A 24,072-nucleotide genomic window follows, 5' to 3' on the forward strand; every position below is an offset into this window, starting at 1 on the left:
CGGTGACAAGAGTGTTTTCCCTGAATTACTCAAAGCCTCTCCGCGATGACATGGCCCTGTGATTGTCAGACTGGTGGGCTGGTGACACTGGAACACAGACGGTGCATGTCTGTTTGAAATATTCTCTTTTTTTCTTCTCTCGAGCTTCCAAGCCCTGGGCAGTCCTCGCTCTCCCAGTCTCCCAACACCCAGCTTCGCCCACTGAAAAAACGAGATTCTTTCCATACTGGAAAATCCGGCCCCGTCAACTCGCAGCCTGGACTACGTTCAGCCGACATCACCGCACCAGCACTCCCTTCCCTCGGTAATAGACGCTAGAGTTTGCCACCCCAGCGTGGATGCCTTTTGGTTGCCGTCCATGGATGGCGTCAATAGCATCTTCCTACACAACAGTGAGCGAAGGGAGGGCACAAGAAAAAATGTGGGAATAATTTACACTTCCTCACTGTACTACCATCAGAAACCATAATTAATCATGATAGAAAAAATGTGGAAGCCATCTTGGCTGGCGAAACACAGAGTGCCTGTGAACAGCCCTGACACCTTTTAACAGCTCTGGTGGCCAAATAGGAAAGGGTGTCAGAGTGCTTACAACAAAGCTTGCTACATGGCAGAATGTTTCTCTTCTTCCTCGACAAATGTGTCTGCAGCACCGGGCCTCACTAACAAGAAAAATAATGGCACTTTTTTTTTTGTTTTACATATTATAGAACTCTTTGAAGAGAGAATTGATGTGTTGTTTTTTTTTAATTACAGTTATTGTATTAATGTTATTTATTTTAGGGACAGATTATTCAACTTTGGCGAGGTTTTGGGGCCCGTTGTTTAAATAAATGTAATCTGGAATCAAATGGATCCGGATCTGGAAATCCCGTAATTTACTATCCAGGATCAATTTTCTTTCTTTTCTTTTTTTTTACTTTTAAGTCAGTTTTTCAAAGGAATTTTGGATAGGATAATCCTGATCCACATGCACTGTTTCTTTTTAGTTGTTTAAATCAAATAACTTATAACAATGTGGCTCAAATTAAGTGGTATTTTTTATTTTAAGACACAAAAATGTGTGTCCCAAAATCTTTTTATGATTCTAGTTTTGTTAATTTTATGTTCATTCATTTGAGCCATGAAAAATAAAAAACACTCTATGGATATACAAATACAGGGTGGATATATTGAAAAAGTTTTACTTTAAAAAACAATGTCCACAAGTTAAAATAAAGGATGTTCAGGGTACTTTTTTACCGAAAATTATTTATTTTATTTTATTTTCCTATTGATATACAGCGATACAGGACATAAATATTAAATATATTTGTATGTTATTCAACTACTACTACTATACTGAAAGGCTTAATCTACTTCTACGTAAGCTCTAAACACCACATGTTTCACGTTGATAACTTATTTTAATGCTTTGCTACATTTCCTTCTTGAAATCCACTTTTCAATCCTACCTGCTGTTTTCGGATCAGGATAATGTTGTTTTTTGTTGGATGAAAGTATTGTAGATTCGACTCAAACTCAAACCTTTATATGTGATTAACTTTAAACAACTGGCGCCTGGTTGTCCATCTGGATTCGACGAGTTTATAAATTATACCTTTTTTTTTTCTGCTCGAATTAAAATGTAACTTAAGTTACTAAATGTGCTCTAATCGTTTAATCTGTGCTTTGTAGTTGGTAGTTAGAACATTTGAGAATTGAACCTGCCTAGCTGGTGTTCAAGTGGTTCAGACGCTGCAAGTTTGAATCCTAGTTAGTGGACTTTTCCACTATATTAGTATTATTTATTAATATTTTTGTATATAATATGTGAATTAAGCTCCTTGGCTGATGGATGCACTTTCTTCTGTCTGTAGATGTTGGTCAGAGGAGAGAGTACTAAGGTACTATCACAGGTTATCTGGATGCTTAAGCAGTTGTTGGTTCCACACAGTATTGATCATTGACAGGATGCAGATCAACCTCCGTCCACTTCTCTCCTCACTTTTAAAATCAATTCAGCACAGTTATCTATTAGTGCTAGAATAAAAAAACAGTCATTTTTCAGGTGTTTTTTTCTGTGCTGGATTTGTGTCATGCGGTGAGTGACGGCGACATGCTCGACAATAATTATGGATATGAATGTTTGTGCTTCCACGTTTGACAGCCAAATTACATATTCAAATATTTTTTTTGGGGGGGTGGACGGCGAGCGCGAGGTTGAGGGGCGCGTGTGACTCGGTAGTACCTGCGAGAAGGTGGTCGTGTTTAAAGCGTGTGTGCATCTGCGGCGACACTTTCATGGCAACGAGTAGGTGTATGTGTGTAAAGCCACCACTAGAAAGTGTTGAAAGCCTCAGCTAGCAAGATCGCATCCAGGGTGACTAATAAGCTTAACATGAGCACGGCTGTGTTTCGCGAGCGCCGTGCACTGAAAGACTCTAGTGTTAAGAGAAATGCAGAAATGCTTCCCTAGGCTGCTGCTAATTCCTTCACCCCCCTCCAGCTTCAATCACACTGTGAACCGTCTTAAGTATGGATGAGAGTTCAGGACGGGCTGAATTTAAACATATTTAGAGTGAATCACAGCTCAGCCCAGGTTTTAGAGCCTTAAATATCAATAACTGCCGCGATACGAGCGGCTTCACGTTAAGTGAAAATTTTTTTGGATTTCCAGTCTAATAAAGAAACACTTTATTTTTGTGCGCAGAAAAAAAAAAAGGTAGCGATTATGTAATTATGTTAACTTGTGCTTTATATTCCGCTGTGATTCCTCTTGACCCGCTGCCTCTTCAGCGGGCGCCGCTTTGTTTAAGTAGCCCGGGATCTAGTTGCTGCCTTTTCTTTTCCACTTATTCGTGTTTGTATCCACATGTGACTTTTTCTCTGACCATGTGGCTCCTCAAAGTGCGGATTTATAAGCCACTTCACACTCCGCTCCTGTGTGGGAGGCAGGCTGCGATATAAATAGGCAGGTTTGGAGGTAGCGAGCTGCACTGTGTGGAGAAGCAGAGAACGTGGAGTAAATGATGGTCTCTTTACATCGCTGTGATATCTGTCAACAGACTCATCTGTAATATCAGGGAAACTTGTCCAGGGTTGTGTGGTCTCTACTGTTTCTTCTGGACACCAACACAACATTTAACTCTTTCTGTATTTAAGTGTTATCACTGTGCTTACATGTGTACATATACATACTCTGACTCAAGTCCATTTAAGACTTACTGTGTGAGTACTTTGTCTTTGTGAAAAAGACAAAAAAAAAGCCATGCATGGAAGAGCTGTCCAGGGTGTCCGCCACATCCTCGCCCGAAAGTTGTTTTCAGATGAATTAATGTATCATTATCAGTTATTTATTTGTTAGTATCACCGATGCTGCTCTCAATTATTTAATTATGGATAGTGGTTTGCTTGGATTTAAAAAAAAAAACAACAACTTAGTACAGTAAAAAGTGATTAATGATGAGCTTAAAAAAAGGTCGAGGTTTGAATGTTTTGTTCTTTTGGTACATCACATGGGTTGTCACAAGGTTAACTATTGAAATTTCAACAATGATCTATTGAGTTCTAAACTGATTTGTTCCATTTAGAGCATTAGCGCGATTTTTTACTCAAACTTCTGCCTTTAATTTTTTTATGATTCATAGCTTTTTTCATTTTAATTCATTCCAGTTTTTTAAATATAAACAACCAATTACGGCATACATCACATTTTCATTAACCCTTGTGTTGTCTCTGGGTTAAGGTGAACATCCTCCATGGCTTCCATAAATCCATATGCATATTGACCCTGAGATAACACAAGGGATACCTAAACACATTTGACAACCGAAGAGTTAAGTAAGTAATTAGTATTTATAGAGCGCTTTTCTAGACCAGGGTCACAAAGTGCTTAAACAATCAAAATATAGAAAATGAGCATATTATTTTTATTGGAAGCCAATCCTTAGTTGTGATTTTTAATTAACATTTTAACATTACATTTTCTGTCCTTTTTTGGTCAGAATTCAATAACTGCTGCCTGATTGACCCTTGACCTCCGCTTATCTGAACCCCATTAACCCGCCCTCACAGGCTCACACCTCCACAATCTCTATATTAGAGATGTATTAGTGCAGATATTATACTGGATGAGGTTAACTATTAAAGTAATTGATTTAGTTCACGTGTACCAAAGGCATTGGTTTGAGGGCCAAATCCGGCCCGCCTAGTGATTTTATGTGGCCCGACACACAGTTTTAAATTTTTGATCATGTTTTTATGGTGACCTGTAAATATGTTGTTTAGGATGAGAAAAGTTGACAGAGATTATATAATGAATGTCAATAATACGAGTCAAACTGGAATTACTTTGGTGAACAAACACAGAGGTGATTAAAATAATTAAGTGTCAAATAATGAAAAGACAATATTACTTGCACTGCAAAAATATTTTAAGTTTAACACACCTGAGTGTTTAATGAATATTAAAATATATCTGGTGTTTCAAATGACTTTGTATTTTGTCTCTTAACGATCTAAAATGAAAGCTACATGAGTGCGATTGAAGTTAATATACAAACCACAGCCATGTTTTCTTTGTCTGTTTTTTTCGGTGCTTCCATGTTTTCTGTTTTTACAGATCAATCCCTCAACCTTGCACTAAGCTGCGGTGGAAGCTGCTTAAGCCGGCGCTGTAGCTTAATCACCACGTGGATACCTGTTAATTACCAAACAAGTTCAAATGTTTTCCTACTTAAACTGGGATTTGACGCTGCTCCGGGTCGAGCGGCGAGCACGGTTGACCATTTAATGAAACGCTGTAGATCGGCGGCTGATGAAGAAGCGGGTAGATCTGTGTATTAATAGGCAGCCGCACGGACGACAGTTTGCTGCCGGGTCAGGGATAAAGTGTGAACTTGTTAACTCACAGAGGGACCTCTCTTCCTTCTCACTCAACTCACTCCTGCCCTTCATGGTGTCGTCAGTTAGCGGAGCTCGATAGTCCGAGGTCCGCTCTGTGAACGCAGTGATTAGACGTCTCTCTGATAATCATCCCCTGCCGGGTTCACTCAAAGGTAATCCACTAGTTTTTCATCCACCAGGAAGTGGACGAGCCTTTGTTCTCCGAGGCGTTTTTGCTTCCAAACAGCTGCTGGCGTCGTGTCATCAACGGTCAAAATTACATCATATAAAGGAAATAAATATTCAATTAGGACTTGTTTAGTTTTACATTTTGGAAGAAACGTTGACTAAACTTTACTATTTAGAGTTATGAAGTTAATATTTAACTGGATAATGAATAGTTTGTGGTACAAATTCACTCAAGGTATTGTCAATATTTGTCAATAATTCCCACAAAAATGGAAAGAAAAAATACATGTTCATTTTATAAATCATGCATTAATACTAGGGCTGTATACTGGCAAGAATCTGGCAATTTAATACATATCACGATACAGAGGCAATATGTTGAGATATATAGTGATATATTGCGATACTGTAAGAAACAAGTATTTATTTGTAGTATTGTCGAGTAATTTCCTCTGGTGTTTACAGACGTAGCGTGACTTTTGAGAAAGTCCTAACTAATTTCATTTGTTTTGAAACCAAAATGTGTCCAAACATCAGCTTTGAAAGCTGCTGGTGTGGACTGTATCCTCTCGTCCTCAGTCATCGACAGGATCTTGCAGGATTTCAATGTTCTTAGCTGTGGAGGACAGAATGAGTATTAGCGGCTGGAAGTTTAATTGCAACAGAAAAATGAAAAAACAATGTGAATATTTGCATCTTAATTGTACAAAATGTAATTATTTTATTTCACACATTATTAAACTATTATCCATAAAAACTATGGTAACAGGTATAATATGATCTATACTCTGTTGTTGAATATCGATTCAATATCGTGGAAGAAAATGATATCACCATATCGATATTTTCCAACAGCCCTCACTAAGACGTAGTTCAAGTTATCATTATACAAACATGGTGTTATTATACTATACATACAGTCTTTATTTCACTTTCATTTAAAGATTCCTGAAGAATCCAAATAGATATAAAGTAAACCCCCTCAGACTTGTACCCCAGCGTTGGAGAACCCAGGTTTAATTCCAGCTGCCGGTCGTCTGAGGTGTGGTCCCACAATGCCGTTTTGCTGCGATCACAGCAGGCAGTGGGAGGTTAATCCCGAGAGAGCGCGGCTCAATCTCCTCCGCCTCCAGATCGTGCAGACGGCCTTTTACAAGCCCCGGGATCCATGACACATACCTAGACTTCTCTTTAGACCTGGAGGGGACTTTAAGATGATCCTCCTAATAAAATGAAGACCAATCTATGTTAATAATTAATACATCAACATTAAGAGGTAGTTCATCGTTTTCTGTCTGTCTTTCATTGTCGACCGTCTCACTAATATGTCATGATCATGACTTAAACGATATTTGTAAAATTTGTATTTTAATACAACAAAGTGGTGCAAATTTATGAAAAAGATGTCAGATATTTGAACTTGCTGTAGGTGGGGTTGAAAACAGTCAAACACTTTATCTTCTAGTGTTTGTTGCCACACTAACATATACCCTGGTATTTATCAAAACAAAAATATTGAAAAATATTGTCATGCATTTCGGACTTTTGTCAAACAAAGAAATACAATTCTTTTAAATGACAGAAAATGTAGCGTTTTCAGTGAAGAAGGGTTGCCAGACCCATCTTCAACATCATTTAAAAAACAAAATTGTAACGGTTAACCTTATTGTTCAGCCTGACATGATTAACCCTTGTGTTATCTCTGGGTCAGTGTGACCCGAAGGACCCCTAGAACAAATGTTATTGAGGTATCCCTTATGTTTTCCCTGCCTGGCTTCCAGAAATGCATAAACAGTGGTTGAGGACAACACAAAGGATACCTCAAACATATTTGTTTTTGGGGCCTTCGGGTCACCTTGACCCTGAGATAACACGAGGGTTAAAAAGAGAATATAAGGTAGAAAACTAACAGATATTAACTAAATTGCTTCCAATTTTGCCGCATTGTTTTTGAAAAAGGTGGAATAATTGTTTTATTAAACATGGCACAATGGGGTTGCAGCAGAGTACCAGGCAGGGATGGTGCAGGGGAAAAAGGGCAAGAAATGAAAGCATGAGACGCTTTTTAGTCCAACCTTTTATCGGTCAATGTTTTATTCCCTATTTACAAATGTTGAAAATCTGTTTCCTCAATTCAATACGTAACTGTTGAACATATTTTGATATAGATTTTGTCCATTTGAGCTCTGATAAATAATTTTAGATGGCAGGGTATGCATCTGTTTTTCCCAGGAGTCTTTCACACATATCTCTGTGTAATTAATGTGGATTTTGACAGATGGATGAAAAAAAAAAAAGTCCCTGTAAGAGAGATGGGTACATGCCACGATGTGTGAAGTACAAGCATGGAGTGAGCCTCATGTACACGTGCCAGCTGGAGATAGCAGATTCTTACAGGTAGAAGTTCAGCGGCTAAATATGTGAAGGAATTATTTAAATTTCCCATTCCGTCGTAAATAAACCAGGTTTTTGTTCGAGTTGCAAATCGATGTTCGAAGGTTGTTAATGTTCTAAATTTGGCTTTCAGGAGCCCCTGTACCCCAAAACAACATGGCTCCATGCTTGATAAGTTTAATGAAATATCCGACCAAGTTGTGAATGATAATCATGACTGGAGGTCATTTCTTCTTCTAATCCTTTAACACTGAGCGCCTGAGCTGTCATTTGAAACCATGTTATTTTTTTGAATGTATCGGGGGGTCTGACTTAAATATTAGTGTAACTACATTATCGCTGTGTCGTTGCCTGGTAGCGAACATGCACAAATGAGGATTACAACTCTTGAGAAGGCAACAGGTCATGGTTGGTAAGCTGCCTGGGGGGGTCACTGATATAGAGTCACTTTTGACAGGCTGTGGAGGAGGCTCCATTGTTGCTGGTGTGTCTGGATGTTACCTGCAGGCGCTATCACGGAGACTACAGTATTATCCTATTATTAGGCTTAGTTGTTTACGCTTATTACTGCTTGTCAGGTAGGCAGAGAATCCTTCTGAAAAATGAGCATCTGCCGGAAAAAATACACGACTTCTTCTTTATCTCATTCAAGTACATGGGATTAGGATATTTTTTAGCAGACTGCGAGGATAGCAGACGACAAACAGAAATGGAGGTAAAGGTTTATGTTTACATGGGCACGTTGTTTAGAGGCAGCGACTGTCACATCCCTTGTGTGTATATTAAAGCTGATATCGTCATGTTTACCAGTATAAGCTATGAGGAATTTAAACAGTCATCTATTAAGTGTCTGCGTGTAGAGGAAGTGCACGGAATAATGAAAAAAAAAAAAAAAAAAAAAAAGAAAAAGCCCATCATATGGTCTGGCAGATTTTGGGCGAAGGACCAGGGATGACAAATGTGCTCTCGCAATAATTCAATCTGCTCTCATAATTCTGTAACTTTTAGGGACGGAATGAAAAAAAAAAAAAGATGAAATTCCAGCAATTAAGCCGCCAAGTCAACGGCCAATAACTGTGATGGGGTGTTGGTTGAGAGGCTCCTTCTCTCACTTTATCTATTGACAGATTGAGGGGTATAAAGATACTGGATAAGTGGCAGAAAGTTACTGTGAATATGTTCATACCAGGATTTGGTGTCGGATCAAAATACTGTCATTTACGACTCGTCAAACTGAAGGTTGGCAGTGGAAATAAAAAGAGAAATGCATTGAATGATGGTGTTTAGACTAGTTATGGACAACGTTGTGGTATGACGAAATAATGGCTGTACTTGCAGTTTGATTGGGTTGACATGTTGCTTAATAGAAATAAATAAATAAATAAATATTTGTTAAATTAATTAAAAAACAACAAAACAACCTTTTGGACAAAAAAACAAAGCTCCGGTTATTCAATTATATTATAGGTTAGGTAGAACTTTATTGATCCCGAAGGAGACCTCCTGTTGTTGTTGGTTTTTTTCCAATTAGACATTATTGTGTCCAAATGAACGTATCACGTTAAACTTTTAGAATAATGTTAAATCCATATTATTCATAGTATAACAAGGAAGTATTTTCTGTAGCAAATCACGCAACTTGACTGACTCCTGTATAGCTATATATCAGTGCCATCACAATATTGAAAGGGTATTTCAAATGTTGACATTTTTATAGATTTCTTTATTTTTTAAATATTGAATATCAAATACTTGAATTCAATCATTTCTATATTTAAAGGTAGATTTTTTTTCTTCAATTTATTTAAAAAATATTGTTTTTTTTCTTATTCAAAAACACATTCAACCTTTCAATATACAAATGATAAATAAACTTTTCAATAGATAAAAAAAAAGGATTAAAATATTAAATCTTTTTTTAAAAAAATCAACTTTTAAAATGTTAAATTCAACCATTAAATATTCTGATGGCACTGATTGACTGAAAATTCTGTTATTTCAGGATATAAATAGTATTTTGGATCTTTGTTCGCAAGAAGACAAAGATCTAAAAGTCGAACATTATTATCTTAACCAAGGAGGTTTTGTATGTTTCTGCATTTTTATTGTGCGCCTCAAAGTAACTCTTGTCAGGAGTGATGACATTGAACCATCTTAATATGAGGCAAACCAGTTAATCTGTTCAAAACTATAAAATATCACATTTACTTGTAAATAGAAACCAAAACCAAACGTTTTCGCTTTAAGAATAAACTGCTATATTTTTCTCCGCAGCATACTTGACACTGTAGTTTAAACTTTTACCTGCATTCTATATACATGACTTCTATCCAAAGAAGTGTAAATACATCTGAATATATCTGTTGCCAGGAGTGTTTGTTTCATATATAAACATAAACGTCTCACTTCTTCGACGCTCAAGTGAAAACCGCCCGTGGCTCAGTCGATGGAGTGTAAAAGCTTTATCAACATGTAAATGTTCTCTTCTGCAGGATCAAAGATACACTCTGGTGATGGTGGATCCTGACGCCCCGAGTCGCGCTGGACCCACGGCGGCCCTCTGGAGACACTGGGTGGTTGAGAACATACAGGTAGAGTCAGTTTTATCACCTTTTCTTCTGTGAAAGTCCTCGGGGCAGCGAGTCCGTGTCGTAGACCAACATGGCACCAACTTCCTAACTATTGGTTTCTCTCCACACAAGTGAGAATTGTGCATTTCAAAAATCCTGCGGCCACCCTTGGCATGTTTCGATGTTTACATGTGCACTTCGCAAAATTTCTCAATGGTTTTCCCTTTTTTTTTTTTTTTTAAAGCCTAAGTTGGTTAAAAAAACGTGATGCCAAGATCAAAAATGTTAATTTTTCATATCATGTATCTCGTGCGATAAATGCCTGTGACACAAGTGTGGGAGTAAGTCTTTCTAAATGGCTGTGAAAGTTTGCAAGGGCCTGTCAGCAGCAATTTCCCTCTGCTGCAGAGAGCCTGGGACGTGTCAATGCAGGCGTGTGAGACTGAGATTGAGGGGAGCAGCATGTGAGGCGCACACACTTCCTCCCATAGAGCTGCACTACCTCAGCTCCCCCTCCAGTGTTGAGATCTTGGCAGAGTGTCCTCCCTTCATCTGTTCCCCCAGGCGGAGCAGCTCCCCCAATGATCCACACTTCTCCATATTTTACACCCCCGAAATGGGCACGGCTCCGATCCCCGTATTTTCTCCTCGTATTTTTCGCTCCTTTTTATCCATCCGTTTGTGTGTTTCAAAAAATTCTTGCGATCCAACGCCAAATGCGCGTTTGAGTTGTTGATTACTTCAAATACTCTGAGACATTTTTTTTTTTGATAATCCCGCGGGAACCACGAGATCAAGCCAGTAGATTAAGACGATCGGTCACATAAAGACGCTCCTCAGACGCGTCCGTCTCATTGCAGGCGGCGACGCCGCCAAGTCACAGCCACGTTTACGCGAGCATGAATCATCTGGGATGTATTTTAAATCAATCTTTATTAACTCCCTCTTTAAAGACTAAATAATTACCAGTGCTGTGTCTCAAATTGCATACTTTCGTACTCAAAGTTAGTATTTGTAGTGCGTTAGTGCGTCTCAATTCTTAGTATGCGAAATTTAGTGCGCCATGGACACTAAATTGGCGTGCTAAAACGCCCACAAAGCTGAGTATGGTTCGATGGACACTAACCACCCTAAACGGCCGCCATCTTAATGACGTTTTAAACGGAAGTTACGTCATATATATATGCATATATATTCATATACTTACAGATGCATTTTCCGCAGCAGTAGAATGATGACACGTCTTCGGTGCTGATACCAGCTTAAATAGCGAATATTTCCAAACTTGCAAAACATGCTGCCAGCAGGTGGCGATAGCGTTCAAACAGCTGGTTGCAACATCGTTAAATAGTAGTAGAAGAAGAAGCTGTCGCATCATTTCCTGTTAGTGCGTAGCGGCAGTGTTTGATTTGAGACATACTATCTGTTGAGAATTTGCGTACTAGTTAGTATGTACACTATCCTGATGCATGCTAACTTCTAGTATACTAAGAGAAGTATGCGATTTGAGACACAGCACAGGTATCAGCAGAGCATCACCCTCACGTCCTGTCGATTTGAGGAAATCCTCGACTGTCTCTCAGACGCTCCTGCTATTCAATTCCCTGTCACCCGTGTGGGCGGTGACCCGTGTCGCCCGTTTGGGGATCAGGCCAATGCAGCGACATGTTTACCTGATTGCGACCGGTGGTTGGTCAGGAAGGTTAATGAGCCTTTTGAGTGATGCCAACCTGTGGTGGGAGGTGTTTAATTGACCGGGGGCGACAGGGCGACTTCACAGAAGGCTCAGCTTTGTTTGCCGAGCGTCGAGGTGACAGCAGGGAGCTCAGGGGTCCAGTTTGACTCGTGGTCGATTTGTTCCTTAGTCGGTACTTATGTTAAAAATATCTAAATGTTTTTAATTAAATAAGTTGTGGATGAAAACCAAGTATCATCTTCCAAGTGTTTTATATCAATGGTTTGTATCAATGTCATGTGTACAAATACAATATAATACCAACAGTTACTGTTACTTTGTAACTATTTTAGCATAAACTATGGACTGAAAACTAACATGTATTTCAATGATTTGCTTCACTCTACAGAAGTCGGACTGAAAATAACGTAGACAGTTTCCGTAACAATAAAAGGACATGAAAAAGATGCAGTTATTTGTCAATTGTAGAAAACTTTTATGTGGTTTCCATTCTTTCAGAACCGGGTTATCAGTCTAACAACTCTACACAATACGTCCTTCTTTGCTGTAGAAACTCGGAAAGTGTTTTTGCTTCCTTTGAAAGCTTGAACTTGTTGATGTTTCATCCAGTAATACAAGTTAAATGGAGTTTCTTTTTCCCCAATATATTCTTAAACTTAAAATGTAGTAAGCCGTTAAAGGTGGGGTAGGTGATCTTCACACGATCAAGCAATATTTTTAATTATTCAGAATTTTCCCTAAAACTATGCCTTCAAAAGAATGCTAACTTTTCCTCTTGATACTTTCATAGTGTGATTGAAACGGGGAAAATGATTGGACAAATGGCTGTTGAGTTAAACTGACAATAAAACAATAAAATAATTTAAAGCATGCTGCTTAATGTATTTTAAATGTATTAAATGTTATTTTCTGTTTGAGTATGCTGTTAATGTGCATACACTGAATAGCTCAGGGGATAAGGAATACTGTATTTGTTTTAAAAGTATAAAATATAACTCTAAAAATGAGTCAGTGACCTTTACACTGAAGTGACGCAACAAATGTCACAAAATTCCAAGGAAAAAAGGACCAGAGGGTAGATTTATAATATCTTTTAAACTGTGATCCCACAAATCCCTTCTTCGTCGTAGTATAGATTTCTATTTGGGTGTATAGAAAAAAACGCACTTTGCTGCTGTGGAGGTTCTGTGGTCTATCTTTTGCGTTGGCGTTTCTGTTGGTTGACAACCGTGCTCTGAAGTCAAAGTGAAAATAGACATCTGTGAATTCTAGAATCCTAAATCTAACTTTCAATCAAATATTTCTTCAAAGCCACTTGAGAAATTATGTTATCTTACCAACATATCTTGATCAAACCTTTTTTTCAACATCTTTCTCTGTTGACATTTGACTCGATCCCTGAGGAAACTCTACAGTAGCAACTTGAAAAGTAAATCTAACTGTATTTTCAGATAATGTGAATAATTTAATTTGTATTGTCAAGAGATTTACATTTTGAAGTGGATAGAAGTTAGAGTGTGTTTAGGTTTGTGTGTCAGACACTCATGAGGAGATGACAGTCTAAACAAACATCTTTCTGATCGAGACTCGTGGTTCAAAGTTGTTTCCTATTTTACTAACGTCTCTGTAACTGTCGTAGCACTCGTTCATATGTGCTGGAACTCAGCCTGGAGTGAGGTGAGGGCCGACTGAAGCACACAGTCACAGACAGAGATTGTTTAACCAAGGTCTCATTAGTCAAGCGCTGGTGAAAGAACAAGGACATGTTGGATTGAGACGCGATAAACACTCTCCTGCTCTTAGCTACGTTATGCTGCCAGCTCTTCACTTGTGAAGCTGTGATGAGGATCTCACTGTTTGTCTGGAAGGCCAAACCCTGTTGAACCACCAGGAGAGCTGTCGGAGTGTTCGCGGCCTCGTCGTCAGACTCCATGTGTGAAGCGCAGTTTAATGAGTTGATGCTCCAGTAAGAATCATGGATGGGACAATAGATGCTGGAAATGCAATCATTTATTTTTCATTTTACACTAAAAAACGACAAGAAATATTAGTTGAAAACATGTGTAAAATGAAATGAGATGGTAGCTTTGATTTTTTTCTATTCAGTTGATAATAAACATCTGACACACATTAAATCACTTGATAATATGTTAATCCTCTGTCTGATGACAACAATACCAAGATAAAACACAATGTTCTGTCTTCACCATCATTACACACTTACAGTTTATATATATATATATATATATATATATATTGATCAAGAACAAATATATCAAACCTCCCTAACTTCCTTTCTGAACTTATCCACATGAGTTCTCCTTTTAGTTTTCTCTGATCCTGTCATTTTTGGATGATGAGGAGATGTATATCTTCAGGTCTCTATTGTCCTATAGAGCTTAAACTGAATCTCTCTCTGATGTTTCTGTCAAAGACGACCCTTAGCATTTGTTACCACTTGTTCCACCATAGCTGCACTCTCTTCTTTGTCTCTCTTGATCTCTGTTCATTACTTTAAATCAGGGGCGACCAATTGAATTCCCTTGAAGGAATTAAAATAGTCTAAATATGGTGGAAACATTAAGAGAACAAACATTAAATGTTGTACATGTGGATATGGTTAATTCCTTTAATCGTTATTTAATTGTGTATTATTTATTTTACATACAGTTTATTTTAAGCTTAACATTTCAGTTGAGTCGCTATACTTTAATTTTGTCGTGTTATTCTGACCTCAGGTGGGCCGTGTTAATGCAGACAAATGGCCGCATTCGGCTCCTGTGTCGGCTGTAGATGACATGAGTGCAAATATTTGAATATTTTTTGTCATATGGTCCCTTTTTATTGATGTACTTCTCGTGCATTGATTCAAACCATTTTCATACTTGTACACAACATAGTCATTTTATGGGGTACGTTGAATGTTGAAATTAGAGACTAGTAAGTAAAACTGAAGATATTTAAAACAAATATAATAAAGATGAATTAACCCTTAAAGAAAGAAAGGGCAATATCAAAATTCCTGATGGTTAAATATACTTTTTTTTGGCCTGCAACTTTGACTGCTGAAGAGTTTGGCCCCTTGTGTAATTGAATCTGACCCCCCTAATGTGTATATGATATTTAAGTCTGTTGCGCTTAAATGTTAAAGAGATGGTAGTAACATGGATGAGTCTCTTTTAAGCCGCCCATGTCATTACGGATTAAAAAAAAAAGTCTATTAATAATAAAATATAATAGTAGTAATAATAAATTAAATATAATAGTACATGTCTTTACATTTATTGTCTTTATTAAATTACTATGGAACTTTTTCAAGGTTGAAATCATTACAATTATGTTTAATAAAAGCTCATACATTTGATAGTTTAACAAGGATGTTTTTATCTGACACTTAAAAGTCGTCCTTCATCGACACCACGATCCTAATGTCAAAATAAGACGTGATCAGTATCTTGTCTCATTGATAAAGTTGTCTCTTGAAAGCGTGTTCAAATCTGTAATGGAGCTGCCAGTGTCGCATCTCACATCATTAGTTGGAAGTGCCAGCAGCACTTTACTCCAGTAGAAATGGTTTGGGTGTCTCCTCTCACCAGCTGGCCACATTTCTCCTCTCCTCACATTATTAGCTGCTGCATATGCATTTCCCTCACAATTGCCTTTTCTCCACGAGCTCCGGCAAGAGTCATTTAGAATCTTTTGCGACACACTGTGTGTGTTTTACATTAATTATGGACAATTACCAAAATAACCAGAGACAGATTGTTGCCTCGCTCTCTAAGTTGAGTTCCAGATTGTGAGCCTCTCCTTCCCTCTCTGCTCTCCCCGAGTTAAAATCCGTGCAGATGTTCCACTATGGTCTCTCAGCGATAATTACCGTAACAAGCAAATCATTAGATGGAGGCAGCTTGTATGAAAACAGCATTGTTACTTGTTAATACTTGCTCTCTCATTACTGTTTCACTGGTTTGTTAGTCACCATGATGCAATGCCAGCTTGTAGAGATTTATTTATTGCCCTTTTGTTGCTCAAAGGACGGGTTCATTACCACTGTGAAGGTGTCCATAGATGGGAATCGATTCCTTTGAATAATATATCGTTGTTGTTGGAGGATTTGTCTCCATTAAAATACATTATTTAATGTTTTTCTTTTACATGTATACGAAACATTAGTGGATCTTTTTTGGTTTCTTTTTTAATACTTTTTTTGTCCGCAATGTTTTTTTGTTTTTTTTTTACAAAATCAGTAAAAAGGCATGCATTATTTTGGTTTCTAATGACACATTTCATATCTGTATGAATCTATTTGAATGTAGCTCAGAGAGGATTCAGAATTACATTTTACAATCTTCATATTTAAATGATAGTCTAATGGTGTTAGGAACATTGTGGAAGGGATCTTTCATACAAAAGTCAGGTCTTAAAGTATCTATTGGTGGACAAACCTTTCAAAGGTTTTTGTGTTCCACAAATGTTCCTGTCCAGCTCCATCAAATAACATTAAAGGATATGTAAACTTGTCATTCAGTCACATTATCAAGGGCAACTGATGTTGAAACTCTACTGACTTACTAGATCTTGTAGAGGAAGACTTCAGTGTTTGAAACATGCGTAAGTCCCTCATCACAACAACGTTTTGAACGTATTACTCTATAAACTATAAACCCATCTGAAATCTCAGCGAACGAGAGGTTACGAGAGCAGAGTCCATTATGATGTAATAATGGTTTTCACTCCTTCTCCAGTAAGCTGTAACCACGCCCTGCTCCCTGGATTAATGACGAGCGGTGACAAACATCAATTTTTGACCAGTCACAGCAGAGTGTGTGTGGTTATGGTAAACAAGATTCTATCTCCAGAACAACAAAGCATTTTTCAGTGGGCGGGGCTTAAGCACATTTTGTAATGTAAATATTTCAATGAAAAGAGAGTTTTGAACCAACAAACAAATACTGATTAGTACCATTGAGGTCCAATTCTCTACAGCTCCTCTGATCACGCTGCATCCCCACCCACGTCATTACTTTGTGGCTAAAGTTGGAGAAAGTGTGTGTTGGTTTCCGGGTTAAAGACACATTTGTTGTTGTGTTTTGGTGTTGACGCTGGTCTACAGCAGCCGGTATCAGTTACCAAATGTAACTTTAAAAACTACAGACCGTCTACTAGCATTGTCAGTCAAGGAACGCTGTCATATGTATGCAAAAAGACTGCAGAAGATGGCGAGGGACGACTGTACTTCACAATGGAAAAAAACAGATTTACAGCAGCAGGTACTGAGCTTCAGACGCACAAACAGAAAAGGTCATATGATAAATGTTCCAGTGATTCTGTTTTTTAAATGTATTTATTATCATAGCAAGAGATCAGTGTCCATTGACATTTCTTTAAGGCAATAACTCTTGTATAACTGTCTTTATTTCAAAAGTATTTGACACGCGTGAAGATCCACCTCAAGTCAAGTCGTGTGTGTGGAAGTCTCTTGTGAACGCTGCTCATGAAAATGGGTTCACCCTCTGTATTGTGTTGCATCCAAATATCATGGACAATAAGTCCTCCTGTCCTGTTCTGGTGGAATTAATTTGCAACTCATCAGGAACACGAACACTTTGCCAAGAATCAAATGATAACCGACTTCTGCTGTATGACAAGAAGAAGTTTGTACTTTGATGAATCCCAAATCATTTCAGGAAACAAGTTATCATTCTATTGTTCTACACCCCCATATTCGCCGACCTGGATCCCCTACTTCCTCTGGCAGGCTGATTTCAGGGTCAGCTAGACAATCCAGGACACATCATGCTGCACTCATTATTTGGATGCATGTGGGACTTTCGTGTTTTAACATCCTAGCTATTGTGTCTGCTCCCGGCGGAGCACCAGAGCCTGTGTTCTGCTGCTGGTCAAACACTGAAGTATTGTGATGCGATCTGACCAGCTGGCTTTGTGTTTGTGAATTCTGCGGCCTGCAGAGATCGTCTGCTCCACACCTCAAGATGTCCATGAACTGCAAACCATTCGGTTCGGGCTTGTTGCGCAATTGCATTTTTATTCAGTGTTTTTCTCTGGAAAATGGGTTTTTGCTGTTGTTTTCTCTCGGTTGCAGGTTGAGACCTGGATCTGAAAGTATTGTTCAACAATCTAGTCTTTTATTCTCGTGTCTGCAAGGTTGACCGTGTCTCTGCTCCGCTCAGTTTACCTCACTCTGAATTCATTACTGTGTGTCTGTGGAACTTGTTTTAGGAAGTGAATTTTTATAAATGACATAAGCTTAATAGATTTCTCAGATCTAGCCTATTGCAAAATTTAATAAAGAAATCTAATAATTTTAGGGTTAAAAATCATACTTTTGTGATTCTACTGTCAGTAGAGATTTTGAAAACAGTCAAAAATTTTAAAGTTAAATTTAAAAATGCAAATATTATTAACAATTATAAAACTTCAGAAATGTACACAGCCAGGATTTTTTTTTAAATTTTATTTAAGCTGAAATTACTCTATTAAGTCACTGGTATATTGTCGATAGTGAGAATTCTACACATAATTTTATTTTTTAAATTTAAACAGATATTAATATATATACATATATGTATGTCAGTTGTGCAGAAACTGGAGAAGCTTAAATTAAGTTGATGTTCTTCTACATTTACATTTATTTTGTACAACATTTGTGTAATTTTCACTTTAATTGTTTTAACCCTTGTGTTATCTCCAGGGTCAAAGTGACCCGAAGATAACCCAAGGGATACCACAAACACGTTTGTTTTCGGGTCACCTTGAGCCTGAGATAACAAGGGTTAAATTCATCTAACATTGCTGTTGTCTGTAGGATCAAAATAACTCATAATAAAGTTTTGTAGGGAGAATTTAGCATCATTTTAATACTAATAATTTAATGTTATCAAAATAGGAATAACTGTTGAATGTCTTAGGGAAGAGCATCCATTCTTTTTACACAGCCATATTTTCAACAAATTATTCCTTTGCTTTGTTTTTTTTTTACTGTAAAACTAGAACATTAAGTGAATTAAAAAAAAACTTTTTAATTAGTTCTTTTCTGTTTTAATGCATTGTGTAAGTTGTCATTGATAGTCAAAAATCCAAATACAATTATTATTATTATTATTATTATTATTATTAAAAATTCTTACCAGGGTCACAGGGTGATGGAATGCTATCCCAGCTACACAGGGTCAGAGACGGGGGGAACCCTAAAAAGCCTTCCACTTATTCATTGAAACAGAATCACACTTGATTTCTGCGTGTCCTGTCGAATCTTTGCTGTTGTTCTTCGCTCGCTGAGACAATAATCTTCATTAATCGTTGTTTCTCAATGCAATATATGCTAATCTCGTAATCACACGTCTTCATATTTTTAAGGATTTTATTGTTACACCAATTACCTGTCCAGAAATGGCAAGCAAACATAAATAATTGCATTGTTGTTCATCCTGTAATTATCCCAACGTGGCACGTTGTGATTTAAGCGTTTTCTTTTTTGACAGACAGCTGCCCCCATATGGAAGCCAAAAAAACAATTTCCCAAAGGCCAAAAGAAAACCATAGCTAACGTCATTGCGAGAACAAAGAGCCATTGCTATTATTCATAATTAAACTCTTATTGTGCGCTCGGCTGAACGTTCCCATTCTTCTGCCTCGACTCCGGCGCTCGTCGTCGTCTCCCCTCTCGATACTTTGCACCTTGTGCCGCGAACATCTGTCTGGCGTCAAGAGTGGCGCTTGGCTGTGCAGATTGGAGCAGGTAGAGGAGCACATTGTAGCCCGGCTAATGATGAGAGTGTCTGCCCTCTCTCTCTTGGAGGAGACGCAACCTGCTGCTTCACGCTCGCTCACTCCACTCGTACGCCCAGGGAAACAGATTTCCAAACATATGCAGTATGTTTTTTTAATCCAGTTGAGCACTTCATTTCCCAGCAAACACGGATAACCTTCCGGGACATCCATATCTTATGACAAGGGGGTGGTGGGCGCGAAGGAATTGGACAATTTTTTCTTTTTTTTTGATGTGATCACTTTTTTTTATCCCCTTTTCCCTCCAAAGTTGCTCACTTTCTTCCACGTGGTTTCACTAAGTTTTCCGAGAAAATGCCTCTTGGCTCTAAATCAATAGAAACTTCTTCCTGTCAAACGGCGGATGGTTGTCGGTGTCATTGTTTCATAAAGTTTCAGCGAACAAAACCCTTCTTTGTTGTGTCCTATAGATTGTTTCCAACAGATTGTCGATACCATCCCCACAGGTTGAGGAGTACAACTGAACAATTCTACGATTGTGTCAAAACAGATGAACGGGTTTGGAGGCCAGGAAATAACTTGGTAGAGTCGATACTGAAAACATGAGCTACTTTTAAACAATTGACGTCATTTTCCAATCATACAGCACACCTTAAGATAAGGCGGACTACTTTTTAAATAAAAGTATATATAAAGTTTATGTTTATTTACATATATATGCTTTTAGATGTAGGTATCCATGTTGTAACATAAGTTTTTATCTGTTTTTATTAAGTTTATTATGCTGCTGTCTCAAATCCTGTCAGAATTGTTGCTATTTTCTTGACTCATTGATAGCATTTATCCGTCTTATTGCTTGCAAATAACTCTTAAATGGATGATCATAAGTTTTGACTTGGAGATTGAACGGATGATTTCATTTTGCTAATGTTAGGAAATACTTTCTGGAGCAACAAGTAATTGGAAAAATCACTACTCAGGTGCAGACGCTGTTCTTTTATGCATTGTGTTATGAAAGTGAGTCAAGGAAAGCCACTGTTCATTGCTATCAACAATACTTTAAATGCTAAAAATAAATATTTATTTATTTGGTCAAACAAAAGTACATTTTTATACAGTGGCTGTTGTGTCCTTTGAGAAATAATTTAGATCGATACGTATAAAATCAAGCTAAATATGCTTAAATTATTCTTTTATTCTATTTAATATAACTTATACTTATACTGAATAACTTTTTCCAAATATGTATTTTTTATTAACAAAATCCCTGAAGTAATATAAGAGACTAATAATATATTTAAAATGTTTCTACATGATCTTTGACCTCACGAGCTGAGATATATTTGATAAGATTCTTTCCTTGATTTTTTTTTTCTGTGGTTAATTCCGATCTCTTCATCCCTTTATTGACCTTTAAAGTAAGTAAGTAATAGTTAGTTAAGCGCCTTTCTAGACCAGGGTCACAAAGCGCTTGAACAATTAAAAGCAATACACCTTAATATTTAAAAACTTTAAAAGGCCAATGCAACATAGAGACCAACATAGTAGCCCCAAGATTATTAATAAAAAGCCTGCACAAATAAAAAGGTCTTGAGATGCTTCTCTTAAACGGATCAGATCACTGATGTAAGGAGGAGTCTGACCATGGATAGATCTGAAAGTAAGAACCAGTATTTTAAAATTGATCCTGAAAGAAACTGGCAGCCATTGAAGAGTTTTAAGGATCGGGGGAAATGTGAGTTCTTCTACTAGAGCGGGTCAAAAATCTCGCTGCAGAGTTTTGTATCAACTGCAGGCAAGACACCTCCTTCATTTGTTTGAACCCCAAGATTAAACTGTTTCTTGACAATCGATAAAACACATTCCTTTTTTAAGGACAAACAACTGCTTCAGGTTAATGTTGACATTAGTACATTTAATGAATACAATATTTATATTTTTGTCCTAAACTTGTCCTAAATACAATAAAGAGGAATAAAGGAAAATGCACCAGAAAATTGGGGGGTAATTGTCCAAAGTAAATAAACCACACCACAAACACCCCCCAAAACCTTAAATAACAAAAAAAAATTGATCAAACATTTTAATTAAAAAAACAGCTAAAAGAAAGTTTAAACCAGCCCCCACACAATTTGTGAAAATATTTGTGAGTAAATTAGTGAAAAATATCCCCAAACCTTTGGCCCAGTTACTAGAAACTATAATCGACCTCCTTCGACCCCAGTTGAATGGGGATGAGACCCCAGGTCTAGTTCATTTCAGTGGAGATTCTAACCCTCTAAATTAGGACCTGTGTTCATTATTTTCTCCTCCACTTGTTTGCATGTGCGAACGATGGCTAATAAAAACACTTTGCATCTCCGTTGCTTCTTATTAGCAGCATCTTCGGTGTGGGCTGCTTTTCTCACTGTTCTCAGCCACCTAAAGGGAGAATTACATAAGAATCCGCTGCTAGATTGTCAGATCCATCCCCCGTCCACATACAACAAACACGGAGGTGCGTGTGCTTAAATACACAAGCAATACTGCAGCTGATAACCTACATAATAACTGACCTCCCCGCTGCCGTTGCCGTGGTGAAATGATCGAGGAGGTTTCACTGCACAAAGAATGTGTGCTGCTCACATGGTTTTCTCTCAGAAGCTGTGAATGCTCTTTGAGCGGCCGGAGAATAATTATCCATAAATTAAGATTTCTCATGTCGGTTACAGCACATTTTTCTTTTATTTGGTTTTCTCCCCCTCTGATCTGTTGCAGCAACATTTACAACACAAATGGATACATTAAATACACAGACGTATAGTTAAGTGACCCAGAAACTTACTCGAATTACTTTGGATTTTCTATATGTGGAGTCAGGATTGATCCTCAAAAATCAATGAGCTTATGAAGCATTAGCTTTCATCAATATGTTGAAAGTGTGTCATTGCCACAGATGCGTGTATTTCTTGATATAAAATGTAGTTCAATGATTGCCGTGTGTTTACTCAAGTGATGAGACAACGGCGGGAATGTAAGCAAAAGACTTCTAGAGCGACTGTGAAATCATAAGTTGAGAAATTCTATGCCATGCATGTCATTTGCATCATTTATTTGCAGCTGAAGGTTTCATGTTGGCCCCTGGACTACCTTATAAACTATATTATTAAACTAGAAAATGTAAATTTACACTATGGGTACATTTTAATTAGAAAATAAAACTTCATTAGTAAAATAAACACTGCAAAGTGTTGTTTTTTTTACCACCTGTTGGCTTGAGAAGTTACATGTTTTTGTCCAACTGTTCGTTTTTTACTTTATCAAATGTTTCCCTTATTAAAAAATAATAATTTGGACACCTTTGGTCTATACAAACGTTTAGAAAGAAACCGGTCTTTGTATGATTATGTTTCTCTAGTTTGATATGGCATGAAAATATTACCATTTTAAAACCGTAGTAATAGTAATAACAATCATACTAACTTCAATTATTAAACCAACATACTATATACAGGCATTTTTCTTTCCTTTTGCAACTACTCTCCGTACAAAGACAGTTTAGCTATTTTTGGCTCTTTTTTTTAGCCCAAATCCACTGAGGATAGGCAATTGGCAAAAGTAGCATAACCTCTTCCCACACACATTTATCTATTAATACCTACTGTATATATTTATGTTGCTTTAACCATGGCTCAGTAGCATTAATGTCCTTTTTTTAACTCCCTGGTGTATTGCTATAATTAAAGTTTGATCATCAATAGCTTGGGAAACGATCAAATAACCAGGTTGATATTCCATGTCTAGGTTGGTGATTCTTTAGCCAAAAAATACTTGTTGTACTCAATCACTTCCTGTTGTTATCAAAGTAGTTTTTACGATACATTTATATTTGCCAAAAGCAAACTGGAAATCAACGTGATTTTCTCCCGTTTTCCTTTTTCAAAGGTCAAAGTTGTTCTTGTTTGTCGATTTAAATGTGTCTGCCAGATACTGTAATGTCATTCAAAGTACGGGGAATTTAACCGTTGATTCGGAGTAAAAGTCACTTCTGAACAGAGCAACAGTTTATAATCATATTGGCAACTCCAGTTTTAATCTATTCTTCATGAGAGTGCAGTTAAAAGACAAACGGCTCTTTTGTTCATGACTCATGCCTGTCAAGTTCAGCAGGCACCGGATTGGCTACCGGCTCACTGACTCACTCCAAAAGTGCTTTTTAGAATAAATGTGCACAGAGGCTGGACCACTGATAGCAGGCGAGTTACTAAGAGTGCATGTACAACAGAAGCCTATATGGACCAAGTTAAATGGTAGAATCACTATATGTATTTGAAGAGACACAACCAGGAAACAACCAAATATTTTGACCCGAGCTTGAGTCATGAATATAGCAAAAATAACACAAAGCAATTTTTAATTTAACTAAAAAAAAAACTTTTGACACTGAAACAGACTTGACTGTAGAGATTAGTTCTGGGTATTGATCAAATATTTTTGGATACCAGCACATATATTGATACCGGTTCAGGAAAGATAATTATTTCTATACCAATTTCATAAGAACAGCAATAACAAAAAGAAAATGCCTTTATATATACTGCACATTTATCAACTTTGGTAAATTTTCAC

At 37.4% G+C, this 24,072-nt stretch overlaps 1 protein-coding gene across 1 annotated transcript in view; it reads left to right on the forward strand.

Moving 5' to 3' along the window:
• Positions 1-24,072, forward strand: part of pebp4 (phosphatidylethanolamine binding protein 4) — a 72,955-nt gene that overhangs the window by 15,402 nt on the left and 33,481 nt on the right. Inside the window, exon 4 of the mRNA XM_087794751.1 lies at positions 9,942-10,040. Within this exon, the coding sequence (XP_087650877.1) occupies positions 9,942-10,040 (99 nt within the window). The remainder of the gene's footprint in view (positions 1-9,941; positions 10,041-24,072) is intronic.

Source organism: Callionymus lyra, chromosome 1 (assembly GCF_982586985.1).
Source record: "Callionymus lyra chromosome 1, fCalLyr1.hap1.1, whole genome shotgun sequence".
Lineage (NCBI taxonomy): Eukaryota > Metazoa > Chordata > Actinopteri > Syngnathiformes > Callionymidae > Callionymus > Callionymus lyra.